The following is a 21,609-nucleotide window of genomic DNA, read 5'->3' on the forward strand; positions in this document are numbered from 1 at the left end:
ATGTCTGGTATGTCCCAATAATTTTAAAAATAATTAAACTATATGGTACAAATATCTCCGAAAATAGTCTACATTTCAAATGATTATAACATCCTAAAACTATTCATTTCCCTGTATATATTGTTGGTAATAGAGGTTAGTCTAAATTTGAGAGGAATCATTGAAATCAAGAAACAGTGGACAACTGCTTCATCATCAATAATTGTGACTTCTCAATAGCTCTCTCTCTCTCTCTGGGATTGGACTGAAAACCTTAATATTCTAAAGTGAGCACATTTCATTTGCGTAAATATATCAACACCCAAAGGTTAACATTTACTACTCCATGAAATTTCTGATTTAGTTTTAAAATATTGGAAATTTTAATTTATCGAATACTAAAAAAAGGGATAGTGAGCATTTATAGGGTTCAAATCAATTTTAGATATATCTAGTTATTGAAGTCATATTATATATTCAAAATCTAACCTATTTACTATTCTTGAAATTTAAAGGTTATGGATTAACCTACTTATTTGAAGTTGCACTTATGAATACAAGTTCAGTAGGTCTTACGGCTCAATTAGAGGTGACTACACCAGATGCACGTGAGTTAATTTAACAAAACATTTTTTTAAAAAAAAAATATTTAATTCAATTTAAAAGTGATTTTTATTATGAAAATTTGTTTAAAAGTATGAAATTATTATTTAATAACCAGAAAAACTCTGAAACATGTTAACAATATTGTCACTAAGGGCTATTTATCATCCAAACAAAATTATAACTTAATGGCTTTAAACGATTCTGTTGTAATATCTGTTATGTATGCATACCTTTGACGCGTTTCAAACTTTGACTAAGCAATTAACTAATATTTCCTGATTTTTAAATAGTTTTTTACATCAGATATATCAGTTCATGATGAACGTCCAGCTTATACGCCAACAAAGACCAATGATCAATTTAAATAAAAAAACAACAACAGAAGAACTGAACCTCATTTGGATAGTAACAAAAAATCGATTCATATATATATATATACAGTGACTAACCATTTAAAGTTTGATATTTTACGTGCTATAAATATTCTTGATCAGTAAATGTTAAAAACGTACAAATCACTATAATTTCTACTGATATATTAATAAACAGTACAATTATTTGACAAAGTCATTTCAACGTATAGCTTATTATTTTCTACGTTCATAGTATTTCTCAAGTTGCACATATAAATTGAATTCATTTCAGCATTCATAAACAGTACAAACTAATCAGTTAGCAAGTACATACACAAGTAATTTAATGTAAAATAGTTGTTTATAAACATCAATGGAGTATCACATTGAATGGATCGTTTGTATGGTAAATATCTTATTTAAATCAATACAAGAAAGGAAGAGCAAAACGTGTCCGGTATGAAGAAGGTACCAAACAAAGATAGTGCAATATAGTCTCACAATATGATGGATTGACTGAAGTTAGGCTTATATGTTATTGGATTTCAGCTTATTATTTTGTAGGTTGAAAATTCGTGACTGAAACCCTAGGTTCTGTGCTCGACCCCTGGTCCCAAGGTCATGAATGCCCACTAGTATTAAGTCCCATATTAGGACGAAATAGTCATTCACTGCTTCCATGCTTTCACTGGTTATTTTACTAATATCAGTTTATGATCTTAATCAAATTCAATAATCACTATCACCCCATACTTTTAAGTATTAAAATAATGTTACAGGGAATGGAAGAAAAATAAGTTCCCATCTATCAAAAAAGTAATTATATTTTAATGGATATAATGTTTTCATATTAGGCTTTACCTCACTATACTATTTAATCATAAAAACGACCTTCATCAAAAAAAGAAAACAGTGTAACCCCCATTTTTCTAACAAAAATATTTGACACAGAAAAAAATTACATGTTATACTCTTATCATGATAAAAACGTCTATCACATAAACCATTTCGTAATTTACATGAAAAAGAAATTGTTATTTTCATTAATGTTTTTACTAGAGGAGAGGAGAATCTAGTATTATCACATAACTTTTACATAAATAGTTAAGTATTATGAAATTTTTATAAGCAAATGTAGCAACAGCCTCTGTATCAGTAGGCCTCAACATACAAAAGAGAAAAAGCAAGATCCTGAATTACAATACGGAGAACATCAACTCAATTACATTTGATAGAGATGCTCTGGAAGAGGTGGAAAGCCTCACTTATCTGAGTAGCATCATCAATGAACGTGGAGGATCTGATGCAGACGTAAAGACAGGGGTTGGCAAAGTAAGGGCAGCATTCCTACATTTGAAGAACATATAGGACTAAAAACAACTGTCAACCAATATAAAAGTTAGAATCTTCAATATTTCTACTGTTCGGAGCTGAAACTTGGAGAACTGTACAGCTATAATCAAAAAGTGCAAAAATTGCTAAACAATTGTCTGCGTAAGATTCTGGATGTCCGTTGGCTGGATACCATCTGCAACAGCCTACTGTGGGAGAAAGTAGACCAATTTCCAGCTGAAAGGGATATTATGAAAAAACCTTATAAGTGAATAGGACACACATTGAGGAAATCATAAAACATCACAAGGCAAGTGCTAACATGGAATCTTGAGGGGAAACAAAAATGAGGAAGGCTAAAGAACACACTGCGTCGATAATTAGAAGCAGGCATGAAAAAAATCAATAGCAACTAGAAAGGTTTGCTCGGGACAGAGTTGGATGAAGAATACTGGTAGGTGACCTATGCTCCTCCATTAGAGGTAACATGAGTAAGTAGTAAATGTTTAACTGAACAGCATCAGTTACTATATTGATCTTTATACTAAAATGTAAGTTATATCAGTTAGTTAAAAGTAATCTCAATATTCTTGCTGAAATAATATCCATATTATTTAATCATATACATATTTGAATGTAGGACTGTAAGTCAAAATTTGTGTGAACTACTTGGGTGCCCAAATAAAGACAGATGAATGACATAAAAACCTTCTAACTCATTATTTGAGAGTAAAATTTGTCATTCGTTAGTCTATTACTCTCAAATACCTTTCTATTTAATTTTTTTTTATTAGTAGTAAACCATTTCTGTCACATATAGGATTTTAAGGGAAACCCTGTTGATGCTATACAGTATGAGTATTAGTTATGGAAAATTGTAAATACTCTGCGAAATCTTTACCTGGTTTCTAAGAGTCATTAAGAAAAATTTCGTAAATAATAGTATGGAATACATACGTGAATTAACAGGAACTATCGATTGCGTTTGTTTACATGATAATCTGAATTATTGAATAGATCTGCGGCTCAGGTGGATGATTCTGGTGATGCCATATTTTCTGAGCTTGATTGAAGGCCTTTCACTGTTGTTGTGCATAACATTATTTTCCACTATATCAGTCGGATATGATCTATTCAAGTTATTCCACAAAACCTAGATCACTTCTTACTAATGATCTTAATCGTAGCTCGTTGTCTACATCTACGTTTTGACTTAATATGTTCTTGTATTGATATCAACTGTGTTCTTCAGTTTGCCTCTTACCGTGTGGCTGATTGACCACTTCCGTATGAGTTAATAGACTGAATCTATATCAGTATGGTTGTTGATTCACAATTTTAATCTAAGTTCTGTACTCCTAGACATTCTCTTGAGCTCTTAAAGTTTCCTCGATCTAGAATGTCAATGAGACTTTCATCGATGTATACATGAACGCATATCGTCAAAGAGATTATATGAAATGTTATCACTTATATCTATGCAAATAAACCACCATATAATGAATTGAAACCAATGTATAAAAGAAAATCTCAGAAAGACTGACTCTTAGAAGCATAGTATTCAAAACAATCAAATCATCTAGCTCAAACAGCACTACAACATTACAAAACACACAAACTGGAAAAAAATGTTTTCTTTTATGGTAATTTAATTAAGCACAACAATTTTCTATCAAAAATCTGAAGTTATTTCATATTTTATACATAGAAACTTGTTCTGGACAAATGAAAGGAAAACTTGAAACTACAGGCAACCACATGATGTTCTTCTTATTTTTAATTTTGTTATTCTTTTAAACATAATTCAATTTATTCCAATTGTAATTAGAATGAAAGCAACATCTATAAATTAATAATTGTGAAAAATTCTAGAAAAAAAAATATTCCAACCTTTAAACTACAATACAATGGTTAATGATATCATCAGTTCAGAGAGATAATTAAATTCCTATCCTCATATTTCCCATGAATTATTCCAAATTATAGTGATTAAATAACTAGGATTGGATTTTGTATGAACTTATATTAGTATTATTCAGTAGTATATCATGGATATATATATTTTTTACAATAATGGTAGAACTTCGTAAATGTTTTAGATATACTAGAATTGATGATAAATCGTAATGAATGTGAGAAGTAGTTTCAGTAATATTGATTATAAACTTGGGGTTTTCAATATGAAACAATATGAGTTGTCTCATTTTGATTTAGTGTTCAATAATGCAAATACGTTGTATGATGTTGGGTCGCTAAGGTCGGAATAAGTAATTTGAAATCCATTGAAAAACTATAAGACTAATCAAAGAATATAAATTATCATGATTACATTTAATAGTAGGCTATAGAATAAAATCTTTTTCATCAGTATGAACAGAAAGAAAGAAACAATAATTCACCATATCAGTATTATCTCAAATGTCACATGATAGCCAGTTTAGTTTTAGTTTAGTCTTAGTATACCCTTGTGTATTTCACAATTTACAAGTCGGCTAATATCACTTGGTAGTATTTTATCTAGTAGGGTTCTTATTATTTTTTTTCTAAAAAAAAATTGTTTTATCTATCACATCACCAGCATAGATCAAATCACAGATTTTGGTTTTGATGTTTGTTCTTAGGTTAAAGTAGATTTTATGATAATGTTAACTGGATGCTGTTTTTACACACTTCAATACGGATAAATGCGTACATATATATATATGAGAGCACTTATATTAACAAGCAAATTATAATGGTTATAGAATATTGATATGATATCTGTTTACTATATCATCCTATCTATTTCCTATTCTTCTTTTGGCGCTACTCATTACTTACATACATACTAGATCGTAAATTTATATATATTCATGTGACAGCAAACAACTCATCAGACAACTTACATCAAATAAAGTGGAAAGAAAAATAATATAAATGATAAAGATATAAGCTTGTTTTACGTTCTCCTTTTAAGAACCAGGTCGGATAGTATTCCGAGTTGAGTTTGGATAGTGATCGCTTTGTGCGGCCTATGTAACGTGTCCCACATGAACAAATAAATTTATATATACACATTGGTGTGGCCGAAAGAGGAAGTTTTCCCTTAACACATCTCAGAATGGGAGGTCGGCTAGAGAAAACAATTTGGAGCTTAGCTGCGTAGAATGTTTTATTCAACGATTTTGAAATCCATTTATTTAGAATTTCAGCAGCCGCGTCTCCTTTAAATTCCATATTCATAAACAGAGTTTTCTTCTGTACTGTTGACGCTTTTTCATGAAGTCTGGATGTCAAGTTGCTATCGACGAATCTAAGTGGATAACCATTTCTGATGAGGGTCTGTGGAAGATGAAATAAACGGATTACAAAATCGTTGAATAAAACGTTCTACGCAGCTAAGCTCCAAATTGTTTTCTCTAGCCGACCTCCCATTCTGAGATGTGTTAAGGGAAAACTTCCTCTTTCGGCCACACCAATGTGTATATATAAATTTATTTGTTCATGTGGGACACGTTACATAGGCCGCACAAAGCGATCACTATCCAAACTCAACTCGGAACACTCTCCTGCCTTGCTCTTAAAAGGAGAATGTAAAACAATTACTAGTTCGATACAGGAGCATTTAATTAACTGTGGACACATCGTTCCAAAAGACCCTTCTTTTAAAGATAAGTTTGTACTTATTCGCTAAAACTAATATGTTTAAAAAAGGTAGTTGACCTTCTACATTCACATTTCACTTGTGTTTTAGATTTTGTTAAAACAATTAATAAAAATATTCGACTTAATTTGTTACTTTCTTCTAGCTCCTTCTAGCAGTCCATTACATGTTCGCTTAAGTGGTTTATCATCAAGTTCCGTTGAAGTTAGCTGGGCTCCACCTCCAGTACAATATCGTAATGGGAAACTTACTGGTTATGAAGTTAGAATTTTCGAAGTTGGTGCTGAAACACAAACTGAGACTATAATCAAAGTGACAGTACCAGGACAAAGACAATATACAGCAAGAGGATTAAAAGAGAAAACATTTTATACATTTATGGTTAGAGCATTTACTTCAGCTGGACCTGGACCTTGGTCTGGTGCAAGTAATATACGTACAAGTATTGAGTGTAAGCAATAATACGTCATTATTTATGTATAAATTATTAGGATTTGTTTTAAACAAAAATATTGATTAGTGAAAATAAATATGAACTTCACATAACAACTGATAATCTATTCTATTATGAGACATTTGATTGGTTAATCACTTATCTCTACAATAATACAATCTGATTGTTATCAATATCTTAACTAGATATACCGAGATAATGTATAAAATAAAACGAAAAAAAATAAGTCTTTCGTGAATAGTTATGAAAAGAAATGTACGATTGAAATAGTACGTTGAATTATTTCTTATGAATAATGAAATGAGATTCAGATGCTATTGAGAGATTATAAAACTACGAACTACTAGATCCTAACTCAGTGACCTAAAATCAATAATCTTAACGTAAGACTTAAAGATCGTTTGTTCAACTCATGATCGATGAGTAGCTACAAATAGGTATAAGATTCCATACTTGGTTTTCAGTGAATGTCTAGTCAATTTCGTTCCGTGTTTTGAAGTATTTTAAAAATGGAATAATTTCCTCAATCTTGATGTTCTATTAACACGTATCACAAATGAAGTGCTCAGAAATGACATTCCTTCTTATTCTTTTTTTCCTCTAAATAAAAAAAATCATTTTTAGTACCACCTCCACCATTAGATATTCAAGCCTCAAGAATTAACCAACATCAAATCAAAGTAACCTGGCGTATACCAACACGTGAAGATCAAAGTGGTGTAGGCAGTAAACAAATCTCAATACAAGGTTTTCGTCTACTCTATTCCGCTAATAATAATCCCTATGAATCGGGTCAATGGACGTCATTTGATGTTGGCCCAGTTAATATGGCCATTATAAGTCATTTAGAAAGTAAAACGAGTTACGTAATTTGTATTAAATCACGTGGACCAGATGGTCGTTATGGTGACTGCAGTCAACCGGTAATTAGTCGACTAGCCAGCAGTAATGGTGAAAGTGATTTCTCAGTACGTGGTTTATTTTGTTCTGGAGATGATACTAGTGTGAAGGTTACTTGGCAACAACCTAAACGAACAGAAAAACTAGAAGGCTTTAAAGTGAGTGAATAGTATTAACTCTTTAGCCTAATAAGCTCTAAATTTCGAACAACCTATAATTTAAATTATTGACTTCCCAAACACAGTAGGTTAGTTAATAATGTGATGTTTAAAGCTATTAGCTCTTGGTTTGAGTCCCAGTGTGAACGTCAACGTTGGGATCCAGGTGCATCCAAATAATAAATTTTAAACAGAACAGAACATATCTATTGGATTCTACTACAAATGGCGCATGAACTAAGAAGATTTTTCAAAATGGAAAAAAAAACAATTTCGTCTAAAAGTAAAATAAAGTAACTAAATTAAACAAGTTTAATAAAAGATGTATGTCCAGTTGTTTATTGGTATAAATTCATAAATCCAGTTTAACAGATTTTACACTAATATTGTGGTGTAGGCTACTTATGTCGAAAAACATAAGTAGTATATAACACCAATAGGAAGTGGAAACCCTGGCATCAGAAGGTTAAGATCAAGTTGAAGAGAATGGAGAAGGAAATTTGAAAAGAATTTCGAATAGGGAGAATCATACATAACATGAACTACAAATGATAGGAATTTTAAAATAAAGCCTTTGATATATGTTTCTCACATATTACCAAGATACATCGGTTGTCCCCACCTGTGTTCTCGTTCACTACAGTATGTTTTCAGTCAATGTCCAATATTGTTCTTATTGTCATCAATAGTTAAATTATAATCAGAGAGGGGTTTTGTGGATAATACAGTAATGTAATTGTTGAAATCATGAGTCAATTGAAGCTAGACCACCATGAAAAACCTGGAAGAACTGGGTTCAAATCTCGCGAGGCGGGATCGTGGATGCACACTGTTGAGGATTCTCACAACAAGACGAAACGGCCGTGCAGTGTTTCTAGGTTTTCGATGGTGATCTAGCTTCAATTGACCCATGAATTCAACAATTAAAATAGTTATATTGTTTCAATTGTATTTTTTGTAATATCGCTAATTTATGGATGAAAGAAAAAGTAAATCATATCAAGATTTAGGTTATGAAAATTTGTATTTTGTATAAAGTTTATCCAAATTACAAAGAAATTTGATTGATTTTAGAAACAATATTCTATTAACACTGGAACAATAAACGAACATGACATTATTACCGCTAAGTGATTACTCATTATTAATAATATACTTTCTTCTTTAAGTGATAATAACTAGAGAAACATTTAATGATTCTAGAGGTTTGGACAGCTGATTTTTACTAGACTGTCAATGGCTCTTCAGTGGATATTAGTTTATGATAAAAACACCACCAATAGACTATATATAACTCTAATTCATTTTGTATTGGTACACCTAACTGATGAGTCTCGAATATGACATAACTTATATCCTGGATTCCACTGCTAGCCACCATCCATCTCTGCTTATATATAATTTCGTATTAAATAAAGTCAGGTTTTTTTATTTACAGTAAAAGTTTATAATGAAATGGGTAAAAATATAACTGTTGCCACACATCAAGATTTCATCTATTCTCTGTGTTGGCATTATATATGTAGATATAACACTAATTATCGATTTTGTGATCTTTACAAGTTTAATGTGAACTAAAATTCCATATTTTAAAATGAGATCTCCAAATTATAACCCATTTACTCACAAAATAAACTTGATAGGAGAACATCATAAGTTGGAACCATTTTCTTTTTCTTTTTTTTTTTTTGTTTTCAAATCGATTCATTTTTATTCCATATAGTTTATTCAAATTATTATTCATTTTGATAAATAACTAATTCTTCTATTCTATCTCCATAAACTTTCTTTCAAAACAGATTTAAATTAATATGTATATGTTAAAGACTACTAAACTAATCCTTCTAATTAGTCGCATAGATACCAAAACTAACCATGACAACAACAACAAAAAAAAAGGTTAAAAGTTAATTTATATCAGTTGGTTGTATTGATAAAATTATAATTTATTCTTAACAATAATATTTAGTTTGGTTAAATTATTAAATACTAAATGGAATTCAATTAACTATTTTTATGTTGTTGCTTATGGAAATAAAAAGGCAATTTAATTTTAGTTACCAAGATTTTTTGCTTACATTTATAATTATACATTTTACACATTAAGATGTTTATAAAATGAATTTGGAGAAAAAAAATATTGGCGTATTTATGAAATTGTTATTTATACATGAGATAGAATACATTTATTTCAGACATGCTTTTGTCATTTATATAAGATTTGTGTTATTGGCATTTTATAATTAAAATTTTGTAATATGAACACATTGAACAAGTGCCTTGATTTTATGAAATGGTTATCTAGACTTAGTAACTAAAGTCGATCAAGGGTCAGTGTTGAAATTGTTAGGTATTAGGCTTAAACCTCAGTCTTGATAATAACACCTGGATGATAGTACAATTATTGGATAGGATGGAACAATCATTCTAGTTCTTACTCTTAAACATATTTCGAAATAAAAATATAACCCACATAGTAGTGTATTAAAATTAGTCAATCATAGAAATGAACAACAGCTTATCAAGTTTTACTATATTTTCAAAATAATAATATTATTTTCTATCTTCATAATAGTTACTAAGACCTTTTTATGGCAAATGGGGAGCATTATTTTTAAAATAAATACATATATTTTTTTAATAACCTACTTATAAACTAGGTGATCAATTAGGTTGACTTGATTTTCAATGTAATTTAAGTAGAATGAAAAGAACAAGTCTTAATCAAAGTTAATCAAAGTATAACAGAAGAGTTTTGTGGATATTATAGTTATTTCAATGGTTGAGATCATGAGTCAATTAAAGTTAGACCATCATGGAAAACCATCATGGAAAATCATGGAGTCCCACAATAGGACGAAATGGCCGTCCAGTTTTTCCAGGTTTTCCATGGTTATCTGATTTCAATTGACTCATGATCTCAACCATCAAAATATAACAGTTAATGAAATGAATATTTAATCATATAGTTTTACTAATACATGACAGATTAAAAAAGACGCCGTGTTGAGATTATAAGGTGTGAGGTATATATTGTGTATTTCAATATAGCTTCCAAATTGAACGGATATTACAACTGTTTTTTTGGAATTTTTATCGGTAGAATAAGTCTAAAAAAACAGATTGAGCTTGTTAAACAATTATAAGCCATCTTAATAGTAATCATTTGTAAGAGTTTTCTGAAATCTCAAAGAAGGTAGTTCTTTATGAAATATCTGTGCTTGTATCACACAACATCACAGACATCATCATGTTTGTCACTAACGATGAACCAGCGTATAAATGTCTAAATGTCATTTTCAATAAGTTTTGTTGATAAGTAGTGGAAATTATTAATAAAACGTATAATCTTTTCACGATTCCATCTTGTATAGCTCAGCGATGTGATGTAATTACGAGTCAAATAATCGATAATTCATAAGATATTCAAAAATTACAGCAGATGTACCATTTTACTATTCACAGTTTTCACAAAATTAAGTGACCATTGGAGTTCAATCAGGTCTGTTGTGAGATACCAGCTCACTGAAAACAATGGTGGACGGTGGCACAACTTCGTGGATTGGTTGAAGCTAGACATTAACACCGTTGGATGCCGACTCAGTGATCTAAAGGTTAAGCGCTCGCGCACGAGACTCATAGGTCCTGGGTTCAAATCTCGCAGGGGTGGATCGTGGATGCACATTGCTGAGGAGTCTCACACTAAGACGAAAAGGCCGTCCAGTGCCCCCAGGTTTTCCATGGTGGTCTAGCTTCAATGGACTCATGATTTCAACTACTAAAATTAAGTGTGTTTAATTAATATACTTACTAGAAAAAAGGTAATTTTATTCATTAACAAGAATATCAATTCTGCTTTACTAGATCTGATAATAAGTAAAGTAAATTAATTAAAAATTATAATTGAAGTTCTTTAGATCACTAAACAAATAGGCAACAACACAATGACAAACTATTTTAACTTAATCAGGATTTAAAACTTTCATTACGTGAGTAAAGTTTTCGTATTTCTTTTAATTATTTTCACATTTTTCATGTAGGAAGCATTGTTTACTTGTCAAATAACTTTCTAATGTTCCAATTAAACAGAGCAAGAATAACAAGTTTTGTAGGATAAAATCAATTCATTCTATATCACAGTTTCTCATCAGTTGTCAGAATGAGAGTTTGTGGAAATTATAGTAGTTTAATGGTTGAATTCATGAATCGATATAAGCTAGACTACCTTGAGACACCTGGAAGTATAGGACGGGTGTTTCATCCTAGTATGGGACTCCTCAACTGTGTACATCCACGATCTCATACGTGGGATTCGAACGCAGGATCTTTGGTATCGCGCGTGAACGCTTAACATCTAGAACACTGAGCCAGCATCCACACAGTGGTAATGTTTAACTTTCAACAATCCATGAAATTGTGCCACTGTCCACCATTGTTTTCAGTGAGTAACTGTCTAAAGCTTCCAATTTTTCTAAGGTGGTTTGGCTTAAATCGACTCATGAATTCAACCATTAAATAAGTATAATTATTAACAAATATTTAGCATACATCAGTTTGCAAAGTTTAGATAAATGTTGGAAAAACGTAACCAAAGTAATAATAATAAGACAATAGTACAAAGTGTATGAATAAACACAGTTAGAATGTATATTTATATATTCCAGAAAGTAATAATGCAGAATAAAGCAGCTGTTATAGTTACCAGTAATCATAGTCAAGATAAAAGAGTCTATTTAAAAGAATTGAAATTAATGAGTGATTAGGTAATTTCTCAGTATGTTAAAATAAACAAATATGTGAACACCAATGAGAGATGAATATCAGAGGACGAAATAAAAACAAAGATAAATGATTGAGTACAAGGTTGGGAAAAAAATTTAAAGTTAATAAAGGTTATTAGATAAATCCCTAATCACTATGGTGAAAAAAAGGCTAATTACATTTTCCTTCCGTATACAAAGGTCAGGTCGGAAAGGTTTGATAGAGCGTGCCTCTGCCAAAGTGAGACTGCTTTTTAGCCATTAATTGTTTTAAATGCATTACTTACATTTACCTCATCTCCACTATCCCAAAAGTGTCTGGCGGCTTCACTTGTAGAAACTTTAGTTTAGCCTTAGGTCCCTAGGAATGTGTTTACAAAAGATTGTAGAGGTTTTTTTCTCTGTCCATCCTGTATACTTGCCACCGCAATTACATATAAATTTATAGATGCAATAAGAGGTGACGTCACAAGGGTATTGATCTACCATTGTATAGTATAACGAACACTTGGTGTTGTATAGTGAAAATAACTGAGAAGCAGGAGAGCACTTTTTAGTGCCTCCTTGACTCTTATATCAGTCCTTCCTGAAATATCATCTTCCTTTAACCGAGGGTGGATGACGGCAGCTTTCTTTCCAGTAGCTAACTGTTAATCATCCTTGAGATGCTCTCTTCCATATTTCGTAATAATTTCTTCGGGTATCCATTTTTTATGAGATACTTTTCCAGAATACTAAATTCCTCATTAGTTTTGTTGTTTGTGTATAATATCCCATCTCTATTGAAGTGCGTTTTGAATAGACCCCTAGCTGTTTTACTCTGCATTATTAATACACATATGAATACGCACCCTAACTATGTTTATTCATACACTTTGTAAACCTGTTCTAATTCTTCTTCTTCTAATTGTAATGATATTGATGACGTTTCCACCAATTATTTCAACTTCACAACCTAATATATGCTAAACGTATGCTAATATCTATATTCATATTAATGATTATAATATTAAGTTGTATGCTACAAATAAGAAACTATGAAATAGAGAGAACTCATTATATTCATCAAACTGTGTTGTTCTTGTTCTAAGTAAATTAATTAAGGGATCTTTAATGGTATGAAATGTTTTATTTAACTTAATTGTAATAAGAAATTAATTTAAATAATTAGTTTCTACAATTAAATTAAAAATCTTAATTTTAGTAATTACTATGAAACTATCCTATTCGCTACTAATTTAAGAATTCGTTCTGAAAGCATCTTTGTGATTGTTTGTTTGTTTGTTTAAATAAAGAGACACGAATTCATTGTTGTATATTTGTATAGTATACAATGAGGATTAACTTTAGTTAGACAATCGTCTGTGAACCTATGAAGAAATAAACTCACGAGCTTCAACCTAGAGCCGAACAGTTAACTTCTAGAATATTGAGCTGACATTTAATGGTTTACTTATCTGGCCTCAATTAAGTTATAGTATTGAGCGAAATTTCCTAACAACTTATATTTTCATTAATCTGATTAAAACAATTTACGCTGCCAATTAACACTCGGAAACTAAGTGTTCTTATTTAAACATCATCATTAACAACTGAAAGAGGAGAGTTTACTATTGTATATAATGTTCTTTTTAGTTATCAATTGTATACCACGCTTAAATGAAACTATCAGGAAAAATAATATTCTTCAGCTATTAAACTCAATAGATTCAATCCATCTATAATTCAGCAACTGAAACTAAGAAATAACAATATTAATGTAATAAAGTTGGTTTCTGATAAATCATTTATTGTCACATTTAGTTCTACTCAAGAAGTGTTTGGCGAGACTATGATTTATGGATGAACCAATCAGATATAAGATAGCAAGTCTCGGGTTTTGGTTCGAAATTCACTCATCCATTTGGTTAAATAGAGTTTTGGCATTATAGATAGTGTCAGTTCGTGGTGAAAACCCTAAATCTAATGCCTTGCCTTAACCAACAACTTTAAATCACAATTCTAATTCCTCACACTGGTTTATAACCGTTATTTGATCCTAGTTACTAGGCGGACACTCTAAAGGTCACTTTAACGTCACTCGAATGTCATCCATATATTATAGTTTCACCGAGTATTCTATACGCAATATTGTTTTCCACTTTAAAAGTGATTAATTTTAACAGGCATTCTAAACAACGTTCCTTATTTAAGAATCATGAAATAGTTATCTTTTTGTTTTAAGATTTTGAGGACAATTTTCTAATTTGAAAAATACGTGTTGTTTATTTTTCTCAGAGTAAATCTTTCAAAGGTGACGGATTGTTATTTTGAACGATTGGCTGTAATTTTTCAAAACAACATAACAATTTGAATCGCCTAGAGGTCGTTTAATTAAAGAAAAGATTCTTATACGAACTAAGAAAATCAAGATATTGTCAGTGTTCATTAACTTATATATGTTTATACTACCATATAATGTTTGTTGTTATATTCACTAACCTTTTCTCTAATTTAAGTTACTCAAAATGTAAACATTGATTTGATGATATGAAATGTCTTAAATGTAGCACTATAAATCATACTATCCTGAACTTGTTTTATTGAACCGAATAATAGACAAGAACTGGATGTCATTTATACAAAATACATTCTCCACAAATAATACTCATATTGTAATGAATGAAAGCACAGGTGAGGACGACCAAATGTATTTTAGCACAAAATTATAGTTTTTTGCTAAAATGTAAAAACCATACGTTCAATCCTTCATTTGTAAAATGTCCATTAATTGTCTCAGAGTTTATTGTTCTTTCATTCCTATTACCCTTTGTTCCTATTCTCTTTTATTAGATTTTTTCAAACTTCTGCTGCAAGATTTTCCACTTTTAACTGGTGTTACATACTACTTATATTTATCGAAAGAAGTAGTATAAACCACAATATTTTTGTATTATTATTACAATTCACCATGACTTTTAGTATTAATTTTACAAGTCATTTATTAGCTTGAGTGAAGATTTAATTCATCCATAGAGGTTAAGTTAGTTATAATCCATTTACCATTGAAACATTAAATATTATAAGCCTTATCTATTCATTTATATTTTAACAATCAACTACTCAGTTTATAACTTTACTACTATTTTTTTTCATAATAAAAGGGAAACATCCACTGAACAGTAGTAGTATCCTTTTCAATGATAATTCGGAATTTTTATTAGAAATTATCTTGCTGCATAGATGAGCTTTATGCTATTTATCAAAATCTTTAGGAGAAAAAAAGATGATTAAAGAAAATAGGGAAATGACATAGATAAAATGTATGTACAACTAGCTAGGAATTTATCACGAATATAACCCATAAATTAGACTTATATGTAAGTGTATATACATATATGTATATATACTCATTCTAAATCTAGAACTGTAAATCACCAATAGTGTATATACTTGCGAATATTTCTTCAAGCCAAGAAACCAAATCAAATTGTCAATGATTTATGTTGTCGGAATTTATTTGTTTTTTCTTTCAAAAATTTTCCTTCAGTATTTGATGTTTTGATATGAGAAGTGCCCCTGAAAAGTCCTTAACAAATTACACTATAGTCAATAACACCTTATTCATATTTAAACATTCCTAGTTTATGGTCATAATTTATGTATATTGAATTTTTATTTGTATATTACTATACTACTGTACTATACTACTAATTTCAACTATTCTTACTTTGATAAGGTTTAGTCGAAAAAAAGAATTGAAAGAAAAGTGAAAAATTATAAACTTTATCATTTATCATTTCAAATAACACGCACAAATGTAATTGTTTACATAGAAACAAACGAATGTGTTAAGGAATAAAATAAAATAAAAGGAGAAACTAAATAAGCTTCAATGTTAAAAGCTCCACTTTCTGGTTTGTATATTGTATATAGAAATTTTATTTAACCTGATATTCGATAACAATGAAACTTATATGTAAAGTTAGAAGACAAAATAGAGTAATGTAAATTTATAGGAATATGGTTCATTTTTGTGAATGTACTTAAACTGTTTACCTAATAAATGGAAGAATCAACAACAATGATAGATCACTGAATATCAGATTATGTTCACTTAAGTTTTTGATTATTCGTTATCTGATATTACGTATTATAGCTCTTGAATAAATTTACAAATTTATATTTGTTGTTAAATTGATAATATTCAATGGTATGCTCATCTAGTCTTTTACATTTATAACGAATCCTGTCTATCATGTTGTAATGTGAGTAATAGTAAGTGACTAGAAATCTCGTGCATTATGTTTTGGTGTAAGGCGAATGGAGATAATCAGTAAAAAATTCTTACAATCTTGAGAGAGACAGTAATTGATGAAGGTTTTGAACCTGTGTCATCTAACTTCAAAGTCTGATATGTTACTACTGAGTCATATGGACTACAATTGACCACATGTAGGACTGAGATATTTACAAGTTTTTTAATCGTTGACTTGTGACTGTCATGTTTATTTAGTCCTTAATTCTAGTCAAACCCAGTAGTTTTCGTTTGCTGGCTATCACTTCGTTATTGATTTTTAATATACTTACTTCAATTATTTTCGTCTTTTATGAAATCAATCTTAACATTTTGGCAATAAATATTTTCGACTACTCAAGTTTTCCAATTGAGATACAGTTTTTTTTCAAAGTAGAAACTTGACAAAGGAATTATATTTGCATAGGAAATTCAGAGAGAAAGTCGATGAACATATGACTTAGTTTAAAACATTATTATTCAGTTTATTCATGAAGATATGAAATCTAAAACTTATGCAAAATTACTAACGCTATTCATGTATAACCTTATTCATAACACAGGGAACGCAAACTTGATAATGATAATATTAACACCAATAATCACTTATTTGGAAGTAACAAAAAGTAGTCGATCGTACTATTTATAACAAAGTATACGAAGAGGTAAGTTAAACGTCAGCTTATCTAACCTTTGGTGCTGATCGAGTTCTAAGAGGGCTTCTGGTATAGGTGAGTTAATGTGGTATACTATAGTATACAGTTCTAATATCAGAAAATGAGGAAATTTATACAATTTGAAAATAAATATAACCTAACTCATTTAATAATCCTAAGTTTAAGAAATCAATTTTGAACGACAATGTTTGTTCAAAATAAAGAATACTATCTAACTGTCTTATATAGAGTTGATCGTGCAGCGTTACAAATAGCAATCTGTTAATTTTACCACTGCCCTACACTTTAAGTTTTGAAAATGATGATGAATATCTGCCCTAAACAAAGCTGACAATCTAGAAATATGGTCATATCTTATGGAAATCTGATAAGCAATAAATAAATGAGTAATAATTAACAGACAATAATCAACATGTGTGTCCAGTTAAAAACAAAATGACAGAACTCTAGTATTAATGTAACCAGACCTATCCAGAATCGTCCAAAGCGAAACGTGAGAGATCACCACTGTAAAGATAAGCATCATCTTCCTGTTGCAAGTGGAATCATATTTTATGGACTTCATTGATGAATCAGACCAATATGTCTACCTTACTTTGCCACTCCATAATATCTCTTTGTAAAAAACAATTCATTATCATTACATAAAAATTGATTATTTAATTTAATTACAACACATGATGTTGAAACGTAGATCTAGTATTTTCAATGAGACTTCATTAAAATAATAAAGGTTGTTTTGTGGGAATATTATAAAACTTGTAGTCCCTTTTATTATCTGCTGTTTGATGAGAAATTGCCACAACTTTATTCTGATTAGTTCCAAGGATGAATTTCACTAAGTTCTAGTAGAAAATAATGACTAATGTGTAACACTAACTTCTCAATTGTATCAGATAATGTTCACACTATATTAAGTGGACCACTTGTTCCAACTGAATGATATCGATGTTTTAAGTCCTTTCTTGTATGACATTACATGTATCACTTTCTATAATGAAGCATTTATACAGTACTTACTGGTTTTTATCTATACTTTAACTGATCAAATTTTCTTTTAAATGATCAATAAACCTTTGAATATAAACAAATCTTACTAGATGTTCAATGAAGCATGCAAATATAGATATATGCACGTTTTTTTCCTTCTCCTCCTCATACTGTTTGCAACCTAACTCTGTTCATTTCTAAATTATTCAACATTTACAATAGACATATGCTTTTATTTAACTCTTTTCAGGACGATAGAGTTAGGACTTCATTTGTTTAATTGAATAAGGAACAAACAAACAAGCGAACAAACGCATTTTGATCATTAATTAGATACCAGACTATTAATTTTTTATTCACTACAAAATGATACTGTTCGTTCATTTGAATAAAAATTCAAAATTAGATTCTGGTTTAATAAATCAATTTTTGATTAAGAACAAGAGGGAGGGTGGGAAGTGTTCCTTTTTTTTGATGTTGATTTGATAAGTTCTATCACTAATTTTTCCTGACAATAAAATTAACTGGATGTTTCTTGTATTGTATTACTCGAATATATTTAAGATTAGTAATAACACGTATTTCTTCATTGTTATAATAAAGAGATGATTAGTTTGAAATAAATATCAAGTTTTTGCTTGAATTGAATGACACAATAACTGAAATGCATCATTCATAGTATCCTTAATTTCTCCATACTTCCATCAAGATGTATTTCAGTTAAGTTAATTGAAATCTTACTGTATTTTCATCGATAATTGAAACTGTCGTGTTCACAGTTAACGTAGTGATAAATATACATGAAAACACATTATATTGAATACATGATTATATAAGAAATCTGTTTCATATCAGGTTGATACTCTTCAGTAATGCGTACCTTCCAACCTATATGGGATACAAGAACACAAAGTATCAAGTTGAGTACAATTCCTGTAAATCTCTCTCTCTCTCTCTATATATATATATATACATCATTCGCCACTTATTTAAGAAAAAACAAAGATAAATCTTGTATTGAAGATAGCATATGACTTATTGCAATAAGTTGAGAGTAAACGACTACTAAGTAATAAGTAACGTCATGTTTTTCTAAGTCCTCAGTGCTCATCGAATTTTATAGATCACGTGAACCCGAGTTTTGTTCATGTTAGCATTCAGCTCTATCTATAACGCTAGACGATGCAAATTTGAAATATATCACGCCCATCGATTCAACCTAAGATTCATTATAGGGCGTGCTGACAAATACGTAACAGTATTTAAGATATCTCTAAATAACATGGTGATTTAATAGTGTTTCAATCGGATAAACAATTACTTCCCTTGCAAACATTGTCACATTGAGAACCACCATAAAATTTAAAGTTCACAAAAGTTTTATATAGTGAATGCAAATGAACATTTAATACTATTTGTGTATATTTTCATTACGAAAATTTACAGTTGCGTATTGGTGGCTCCAAGAAATTCGCTGATGATGCTGGTGTAATTAAACGTTTGGAATTTCCAGCTCGTAGTGTCAGTGTAACATATGCTGCATTACATTCTGGTTATACGTATACAGTTAGTGATCTGGAGCCGAATAGTGTTTATGACGTACAGTTAAGTGCATATTATGATTTGACATTGAATATGCAAAGCAACTGGGAAACAACAAGTTGCTTTACTCAAATGCAACGTAAGTTTAAATTTTTGAAAGCAAATGAAAATATCCGTGAACAAGTGAAATTTTCGATTGACTATAACTTGTATAGGCAGTTTTTTACTTCGCCTTATGCTATAACGGTTGGGTTTCCACTTTTACACGTATGGGACGTTAACTTATCTTAGACGAATATCTACACTAGATTCCCTCCCAGTGTCTATTCTACAGGACGTCAACACAACTCAGATCAAGAACACGTGATTAACTTGACCACAACGTAAATATATTTCCACACCAAAAACCGACACAATTCAACAACAATGAACGACCAATAATAAGTGAGTAATAATAATAATAAGGTAAGGGAATATATAACTCATCTGACAGCTGTCAGACTATCTACATGTCTGACTAAGCAGACAACAAATTATGATCATTCTTGCCCACACATCAGTTTCCTATCAGGAAATTCAGCAAAGTCAAGGGATTCACGATGATGTAGAGACTAAAGAAAAGGTTGATGAAAAGCTGAAACAAAATGGACAACATAAACTTCACAAGTATGTAAATTGACCAAACTTCCCTTCAAGTCTAAACATTAAGATTTTCTAAGACGATGTTCCTCGCAGACTAATACTAACAGAAGAAACACTAAAATACAAGGACCGCTTGATAATTTTACTTCTTTGTATAAGGGTTCTAAGCGAACACATCTATGACCTCTACACGGATTCGATTTAAGATCTAAAAGTTTCCGATTTCTTCTAGACTAGTGAATTATAAACCTCTGGTTCACATTTCTAACTTCTATTGAGTTATAATTCGCAATCAATCCATCTCACCTGCATGCATGTACCACATTACTGATATAAGTGAACTCCACCCATTGTTTCTCAGTAGAAATTCAAACCTGTTTTGAAGGGAACTGCTGAAGATTACAACATACTTTTTTAATTTTATATTATAATGATCACATGTTATTTTTCATTTTCTTTCAATGAATATGAAGCTGAGTTCACACAAGACCTTTTATTTTTCATATACCCTGTCGTAAATTATCTGATAATTGTTTTTGATTTACAGGTCCACCATTTGTACCAACACCAATACCAGTTGCTGTATCACCAAGTCGATTACAAGTTTTACTTCAATTAAGTCGTGTTAGTGAACAATATGGAAAAATACGACAATATTTCCTAGTTGTTGCTCCTGTTCACTTAGCTGATAGTTCAACAGAAAAGATAAGTATAGACACAGTAAGTAAAAATACTGTTTTATATTGTTTTCCTTTCTTACGTCTAGTTTATTGTTAACTTGGTGAAAAGTAGCATGATACTTAGTTTTGGGTATATAGATTTCGTATACTGGAAAAAAGCAGTGAATAGATTTGGTGAACACAGATTATAATATATCTATGATTAATAGGGTTTTTATTTGTTTAAAACCGGATTATCTATTACATGCTACTTAAGCAAAACGTCCCAAAATAGAACTAAATTATTCAGCTGTAATGAAAGTATCTTTTATTCAGTCTGTGTCCACCCATATATCTATATATATATAAGGTGGTATCTTAGGTACTGCAAAACGTCACGCCCTTTACAGTAACTTAATGTTTATTTATATTTATTCATTAATGAATGAATTTAGCTGAAATTCCCATTCTTTTAAATAGTTTCATATAAATATCAAATAAGTAGTTTCTATTTTACTAATGCAAACCTTCTCTGTATTTCGTAAAATCCTAAATTTCTTTGTAGAACATAGATTATAGTCCCTGATGCCTTCACTGTTGAACAAGTATTCAGTAGAGATGGTGTTTCAACAGTGAGT

The 21,609-nt window shown here is 30.3% G+C and overlaps 1 protein-coding gene across 1 annotated transcript in view; it reads left to right on the forward strand.

Moving 5' to 3' along the window:
* MS3_00002886 (uncharacterized protein) overlaps window positions 1–21,609 on the forward strand; it is a 271,766-nt gene that overhangs the window by 221,563 nt on the left and 28,594 nt on the right. The window contains exons 13-17 of the mRNA XM_051210541.1: window positions 495–587; window positions 6,059–6,364; window positions 6,992–7,425; window positions 19,575–19,809; window positions 20,860–21,032. Of these exons, the coding sequence (XP_051070547.1) occupies window positions 495–587; window positions 6,059–6,364; window positions 6,992–7,425; window positions 19,575–19,809; window positions 20,860–21,032 (1,241 nt within the window). The remainder of the gene's footprint in view (window positions 1–494; window positions 588–6,058; window positions 6,365–6,991; window positions 7,426–19,574; window positions 19,810–20,859; window positions 21,033–21,609) is intronic.

This window comes from Schistosoma haematobium, chromosome ZW (assembly GCF_000699445.3).
Source record: "Schistosoma haematobium chromosome ZW, whole genome shotgun sequence".
Lineage (NCBI taxonomy): Eukaryota > Metazoa > Platyhelminthes > Trematoda > Strigeidida > Schistosomatidae > Schistosoma > Schistosoma haematobium.